Below are 7,864 nucleotides of genomic sequence, written 5' to 3' on the forward strand. Positions count from 1 at the left end.
ATTATTGGTCTGCTCTAGCGCATAAGTAGCCGCGGTTGCTTGCAGTCATGCAGCGCAAGGGATGGTCCCTCCCCATAACAATTAGATAATGTAGAAGATGAACCGTAAGGATGGACCATTGTACGCCTTAGACCAGCAACACAATACATTGCTAAAAAACGCATTGTCGAATTAAGCCGGTGGCTAAATCAAAGCATATTGAAAAGTTACATAAATTTCAAATTGTCTCATGAGGAAGCTGTCGAAGGGCTTTTAAGTAAACATTATTTCGACCATACAGGACCAATTTGCACTTGACCACGTAATTTCAAAATGCAACTTCCTTGCTTCCTGTCAATAGCTCGCTATCTTCTTTTTCTGGAGGCTGAGAAGACGAGTCAACCATGGGGACGACTCTGCGGGCCGCATAATTACCAGCCTTAAACTCCTCTAGATCTTCTTGGTAATCTTCCGACTGCATGTATTGGGTGACCGTCTCGCCCAAGACATTAAGCACTTCCACCTGCTTATGGTCAATATTATCACGAGCATACCGATCCGCGACACATAAATCGCCTACCACTTCCCCATTCACAAGCAACGGGATCCCAACAAAGAACTGCAACTTGGCAGTAAAGCGTTTTTCACCTGAAATGCGCTTGTCTGAGCTCACGTCCAATACAATGCACGGCTTTCCACGCGTTGCCAGTCGTCGAAACGTCGGGAGACTTCGAGGGAGACCCGGCGCTGGTTTGCCGTCATAGTATCTCACAAGCTCAAAGTCTTCCGTGCGAATTCCTGCCATTGGACACGTCAGTGTCTCCATCGCCAACAGACAAATCTCTTCCATGTCCTCGTTAAAATATTGAATCCGACAATCAACATTTTTTTTCCTGCTCGTGGCAATACTAGCATTTGAGACCGTTCTCCCCATACTCCCATTCGGTCGCACTTCGTAGCCCGTTCCTCTTCCTTGACTGGTTATCGAGCTCGCGGGTTTACGGTACGGAGGCGGACTACTCTCTCCATCGTCATTTGGCTGTGCATTGGCATCGAGTTCCGAAAACGATAAGGCCGAGCCTTTGTTAAACTGCATCGACAACGGATACGACGACGCCAAATGGTCATTCGGCGGACTATACGACTCCTCCGATGTCAGCGAGCTTGTACTCCCAATGCTGACCCCCATGCAATTCGAAAGCGGCGCTAGACCCGTGCTTCCATTCATTTCGACTTCCACGTCGCTGCTGAGTTTCCGAGATGACGGCAACGAAAACCCGCCGACAGTCGTGCTTCCAAAGTTAGTGTTCGTGCCATTAGAGTTGCTATTCTTCGCTAAGCATGCCTTGCACACACGCATCTTCACAGCAACGTCTTGGTCGCCTTTAACCATCTTAAATACAGTGCAAGCGGAGCACACGACTTCCCCACACACGCGACAGTGGTGGCGGCGCTTTAAAAGACCAAATGACTGCACACAGAGCGAGCAATTCGTCCGTTTTGCGTCGTTCACCCACTCTTGGCGTTGGGCGAGCACGGCGGGGGCAAACAGCACCTGTTGCACGGCCCGTTCCAGCCCCGCTAGGTCTCCGGCAAGACGTAAGGACGTCAGTCGCACGCCAGCGGACACGCTTTCGGCTCCACGAGCTTTTCGCATCGCAAAAGTGAGCGTCACGTTGCACAAATTCGGGTCTTCAGCCGTTTGCTGCACCACGTAGGAGCTCGGCTCGAACACTGTCAAGCTGTTGGAATCGGGTTTTCCACGAATGCCGTATCGCGCTGCGGCACCGTCATACGACTCAAATTTGAGGACGCCTACGTTGCCATGCACCGGGTGAGAAGGCCGTAAGATGCAGTACTCTCGAATGCAAAACTCCTTGGAGCGGCCAAGGGTTTTCGGTGACGAGAACACGAGCCACTTGAGCGTCATGGACTCGGTCGACACGCCTTCGTGATCTGACGTTGTGTCGGCTTGGTGCGCATGCAGCACTTCGCCATCGAGAAAGTTCCGTGAGTGAAGCACCTTCTGAAAGCCCCTGAGACTCGCATTGTCCACGGCTCGGAGACACTCGAGGACATCCGCGACCGAGCCCGCAACTTTCGTGACCGCACGCACCGAGTACGACAGGCGCTCACTGTTTTTAGAATGCACGTACACGATCGCTTGATCCTTTCGCGTTTCCATGGTCCAGACGCTCATGTCCGAGGCGCTGCGTACGAGCTCATCTACTTCGGACCGCTCGGAAAGGTACAGCGCATCGAGGTCCACATCCGCGGGCCACTGTGACGCTACGGTCGGCCCACGCACGTACTCGGGCGATCCAGGTGCGCCGCTGCTGTTGGGAAACTCGGCGCTCATTGGTCTGAACGGTTGTGGGGATAACAGTTATAAACGGCGCGCATCCACAAACGTAGACACACGTACGTACGGATGACAGCACAACAGTAGATGGGGGCGCTACTATAATTTGCCGAGCTTAAATTCCTCCACCGAGGCACAAGTATCGAAGAGTGACTGTCGCCAGTCCGCAACTCGACACTGACGACTACCTTCCCCCCTTCGCAGCGGCTGTGTGCATTGCGCGCGGACTGTACGGAAACTTACTTTCTACCAATCGAAAGGCGTTTTTGAAATTTCAGACCTCTTGAACGTCGAGGGCCTTGATCGCGCCGTGTGACCGCGATCCGCATCTTTTGCAGAAGGGTCAGCACCTTTTGCCATTTAAAAATATAAAACGCCCGGTGTAAAGAGGGATTCAGCCAAACAGAAGGTAGAAAACTGGAAGGAGCTGGAATGGTCGCGAGAAAACCTCTTGCGCTGGCGACAGATTGTAAATTTGAATTATTGCTTCTTGCATGGCAGATGAGCAGAAACAGCCGCGAACGCGACAAATCTGGAATGTGTAATGAGTGACCTCAATTTGCAGAAGAATTCACGACATCGCAAGACGAATGTACCGGTAGTCCTACGGCGGCTGCGACAATGTGGTCTAAACATATCTATAAAAGCATACTTGTCTACTTGCTTGCAGGTGCATAAGGATCCCTTTTTTGATTATAGTCCGCGCATTCCGTCTGTGATAAATTCACTCTTGCTCGAATATGTAAGGCCTCTTAATGGCAAGTCCCATCTGTACGACTTTGCATTTGCGTGACGCACGACGTTATACGCATACTTGTGACCAAGGTCTGCTAGTAATTTTATTGCTGGAAGAGACACAGTCACATGCAGAAACCCTTCAAACACTCCATACGACCGTACAGCCCACCACTACAACAACAGCTTCGTCCTAAGCGAAGTGAGGCTTGCCATCAAATGAAAACGATCTCCTTTTACGTTTTTGTGGACTCAACATAAAGCAAGAAGGGGCGTATCGGTTTTGCCTTTCATGCTCATACGTGTAAGGTCCACAGGGGAATTTTAAGTGCCCTTCCGGCGCTGAAGCCGTCAATCCACTAATGAATACTATATCATATCTTCGTTGTCCTACTCTACGTTTTCTCCGTGGCCATCTGTTATAATGATCACTCGAACTTTGCCGACAACATAAACACAAATAATACTTTGTCATGAATTTACAGCTTGCGAACCCGATGTTTGTCATTGTGGTGTTGTCGCGGACTATAATCATACAGTACTATGCTCGACAGTATCTCTTTAACATTAAACATTCGAAAATGCATCTTTTATAAAGACGAGCTGAGGTAAAGTTACTTAAGAAATACCCCAGATAATAAATAATGGGCAGTCCTAGATATTTATATTCCTAATAAGAAATTAAGCTCGCTTTCCGCTTCGGCCTGAGATCTTGTCAGGCGCGCGTGTGACGATAATGCGTGCGTGTTTGTCTGCAAAATCCGCTGTTGCGGACGAGAGATGCAAGTCATAATAAAAAGAGCACAAACTAGCTGGTGCGCGTGTCCGAAAAAAAGTCTCCGTTTGAGCTGCGTGGCTTTACTTCCAGCGGAAAGTGTGTACAAACTTTGCTAATCTACGTGAATTATGGCTGCTAATTAGTCGGAAAAGCATTTTGTTTCACATCTTTAATTATCACAACTGAAGACTGGGCCCGTCGACATCAATCTTTAAAAGCAGCCAAAAATTTCGAGACCAATCGTGGAATAAGTGCCAGCGCGTCAACTTTTCCGTGGCATTGCTGCAACATTGGTACCGGTTTTAAGGACCAAGCGTTAAACCGCCTAACCGGTTTTCTCAATCCGTCAGAACGTCATGCGCCATCGACTTCCTACTCGGCCTTCCAGCGCTAGTTCCTTGCGACATTATTTAAGTCTTTTAATTCTACCTCATGCACGCATCTTTCAGTCGCTGGGGCTCAACTATGTTCTCTCTGATCGATTAACACAATTGCAAATAGCAAGTCCCACGCCTGCCCAGCGCAAGGCCATTCCGCCCATCCTTGCCGGTGAGGACGTTGTGGTAGCTGCAGAGACGGGAGGTGGCAAGACGCTGGCTTTCTTATTGCCCCTGGTCGAGCTGCTTCGTCGCAATCCGCTGCCTCCTGACAACATGCGCTTACCAACTGCGCTCGTGCTCACGACGTCGCAAGACCTTGTGCGACAGTTGGCCGCTGTGCTGCATCAAGTGGACCCGGAGCTGGCCCGGCTCTCTGTAAGCTTGTCTTCTTCCAGGCAAGTTGTGGTCCATGGTACACGCCCATGTCCGCTCGTCCTTGCCACGCCTGGCGCGTTATTACGTGCGACGAAGCCGAAAGACTTTGCCTTTACGCAGACAGTTGTTGTCGATGAGGCCGACATGCTCCTAAGTGGAGGTTTTGAGAAGGATACGAAGCAAATTCTCGCTACAATTCGAAATCAACCGCTGATGCGAGCTGCGCTCAATCGTTGCGGTGTCGAACCTCAAGACATCGACGACGATGGATTCAGTACGTCCCAGACGCAGACGATCTTTAGTGCGGCTACGATCCCAGACTATGGTAAACGCTCGGTGCGTCACTACATTGACCACAAGTTTCCGTCTGTAGTCTTTGCTATGACTGAGGTACGAAAAGGATTGTTATCATACGACAGAGAACGTCACTGAAAATATATGGAATAGGGCTTTCATCGGACACTGCCGAACCTGACGCTACATACGCACAACCTCCAAGTTTTCATGGCAAGCAGAGTCTTTGATAGTGAGCAGCACGCTCGTTGCGAGCTTTTGTATGAAATCTTGACGTCCAAGGAAAAAGACAGCATGGCTGCTTCGGCTGGTGGAAAGACGCTAGTCTTTACAAATTCAATAGCCACGGCCGATACGCTGTTCCATTTTCTAGAAAACGACAAGGGTATGGACAGTTGTGCACTGTTTCACAAGGAGGTCAATCGATTGCAACGTCAGAAGTTGTTAAAGCGACTTAGTAGCGACGACGGCGCGGACAGTCACCTCGTTGTCATTTGCACGGACATTGCGGCCAGGGGCCTCGATACGACCAAAGTAGCGCATGTGGTACAATTTGAGTTTGCAAGTGATGTCGTGAGCTACTTGCATCGCATTGGACGCACTGGGCGCGCAGGGACACCAGGAATCGTGACGAACATTGAGTCATCGGAAAACAGCCTTGTTGTCGATAAAATTCGTAAAGCGGGAGCTTCGACGCTGCAGGATGCATTTAGTCGAAAACGCAGTCTTCGAAAGAAGTTTAAAAAAAACATTAATTCCAGCAGCCACCGTGACTATTACGGATAGAATTTATGATACTCAAAGAGACCTTTTTACCTTCGATGCGAACCCTTGATATTCCTGCTTATTGTCATCGTTGAGTGATTGACTACACGTGCACTTTCAATGAGTTTGTTTGCAGTAATGACAGAAACGACTCGAGCGATGGTTTAAAGTCGCGCTGGGACAAGAAAGCAAGAGCCAATGGTACAAAGCTTCAAATATTGTGTAAGGCGAACTTCTCGGTAACTCTTAACTGTAGCTGGTCAAACGACAGCACACTGTGGCTGGATACGAAAAATAGTGCATCCATTTCGGCACGCCACCGGCAAATTGTGGCACTACAGCGTTGGACATGCTGGAGATTCTAATCGACTGCGATTTCACTTTTCACATGTTTGAACTCTTTGGCATCGATAAAATGTACAACTCAAGAGCGCGTAAGCCTCATCTTGGCCGTTACAATCTTGAGGACAATTGGTGATTTGTCGCTTGGACCGGCAATGGATCTGTACACTTGGTATAATAATTTATCTAGACGAAGCCATAGCCATTGTTTGCATCGAGCGCTAAGTAGACAGTGATCATCTCAGGTGAAAAAAAGCATGGCGCTTCGATATCACTCGAACATGTATAAATAGCCTCGGGGCAGCACAACCTTTTAGAAACGGCACAGAGTGTTGCTTGTTGCATCAATGACCAACCTCAACGACATTCATTCCTGCAAAAATCGCGGCACTAACAATGTAACAGGGTGTGCCGTTACATCAATATTATGTCCTATAAAAAAATAGTTAAATTATTTTCTATGAGAGAAAATAAGTAAAGTAGTATAAAATTCTTATCTTTTTTAATTTTGACTTAATAGTTCCAATATTACCAAATTTGGTAATATTGACGCAATAAGACATCAGTTCTTTTGATTGGTTAATTTAAGTTTGAATCAACCCCGCCAATCGTCAAAAGACACGATTGTGCGGTGCGCAAGTAGGCGCCATACTTATTCAGTTATTAAAATACTAAAGCCAGTAGTAGATAGAAGATCGTTATGAAAGAACTTGATAGATTAATACAGTTTACTTTTTCCATATTTTAAAGCCTAAGAATGTTTCGTTAGTAGCTAAGACTTCTAAGCTACTTATAACCTTCCTCTGCACGTCGTGTACGTGAAGTAGTCGAGGCGCCCCACCTTCACTGTAATCAGGTTAACTAGTACTGTTATCAGTACTGGCAAAGAGTGCCCCGTTACACCTGGTAGCACTTTGTAGTGCCCACGCACGTTCCATCCAGCATGGACATTTTGGATGAAGAAGGAGGGAGCTTTCAAGCCCCCCAAGAAGGCTATTACTGTGGGCGGGCACGTCGTAATGCGGCGACGCTCTACTTAGACACACACCCTAGCACAGCGAGGAAGCGTTTTAACTTGCATCTCTTGCGTGCAGTGAGGTAGTTGTGGTGGGCGCGTTATCGACCTCACCCAACTCACTAAGTACTTTGATTAAGTGTCGTCACGGGAGCGGTAATCCGGCTCCTCGTGCGCACTTATCAAGTAGGAAGTAGTTTTCAGACTAATTTATATTTAATCGTATCAAATATAAATACCAATTTAAACCAAAAAGAATGTCATATCTATAGATCACACTCAATATGTATTGCGAGCGTATCTTTCTAGATACCTCGCGTAACGGATGACGCTAGGCGTCATCCCCTCTAATGTGAATGGACCCATGTGCATCACATACACAAGGATTGGTCACAAATGTGCACCACACCCGAGTGCTGGGTCTAATTACTATAATTTAGTAATTGACCATCCCTTTAAGTACACCAAGTGTACTTAACGGGGACTGTGTAACATTAAAGCAACTTTAGCCCGTTACACCATACCCCCTTTAAGAACGAATTTACATTTTTAAATTCGTCAAAGAGGAGAGAGGAACTGCGAGCAGCTTTACGCGCCGCTAGTTCACTCAATCACTCTAGCGCACGTGTTTCCATACACGGCGCCAAAGAGCCACCTAAAAGAGGCCACGTTGGTGGGTCGTCTGCGAAGACGTCCACTCAACCTCAAACTAAGCGCACGCGCCGCGTCCATTCGCCGGCCGCGTCTAATGCCTTAGTCGAAACGCCGACAGCTACTGCTGCTGTTGCGTTAACAGGGCTAAAGGATCCATCCCACTTTAACAGTGAGGATGCTGATCC

The 7,864-nt window shown here is 48.0% G+C and overlaps 2 protein-coding genes across 2 annotated transcripts; one reads left to right on the forward strand and one right to left on the reverse strand.

The window, feature by feature from the left end:
• Positions 1-307: 307 nt before the first annotated feature.
• CCR75_009703 (uncharacterized protein) lies at positions 308-2,338 on the reverse strand (the record flags this gene model as incomplete). Its single annotated transcript, XM_067967742.1, has 1 exon — positions 308-2,338. The coding sequence occupies one exon, from the start codon at positions 2,336-2,338 to the stop codon at positions 308-310; it is 2,031 nt and encodes a 676-aa protein (XP_067817396.1).
• A 1,838-nt stretch (positions 2,339-4,176) lies between these two features.
• Positions 4,177-5,835, forward strand: CCR75_009704 (uncharacterized protein). The gene is made up of 2 exons (XM_067967743.1): positions 4,177-4,999; positions 5,057-5,835. Exons 1-2 carry the CDS (start codon positions 4,211-4,213, stop codon positions 5,687-5,689), a joined length of 1,422 nt encoding a protein of 473 aa, XP_067817397.1. The 5' UTR covers positions 4,177-4,210; the 3' UTR covers positions 5,690-5,835.
• The last annotated feature ends 2,029 nt before the right edge of the window (positions 5,836-7,864 follow it).

This window comes from Bremia lactucae, linkage group LG3 (genome assembly GCF_004359215.1).
Source record: "Bremia lactucae strain SF5 linkage group LG3, whole genome shotgun sequence".
In the NCBI taxonomy this organism is placed as follows: domain Eukaryota; phylum Oomycota; class Peronosporomycetes; order Peronosporales; family Peronosporaceae; genus Bremia; species Bremia lactucae.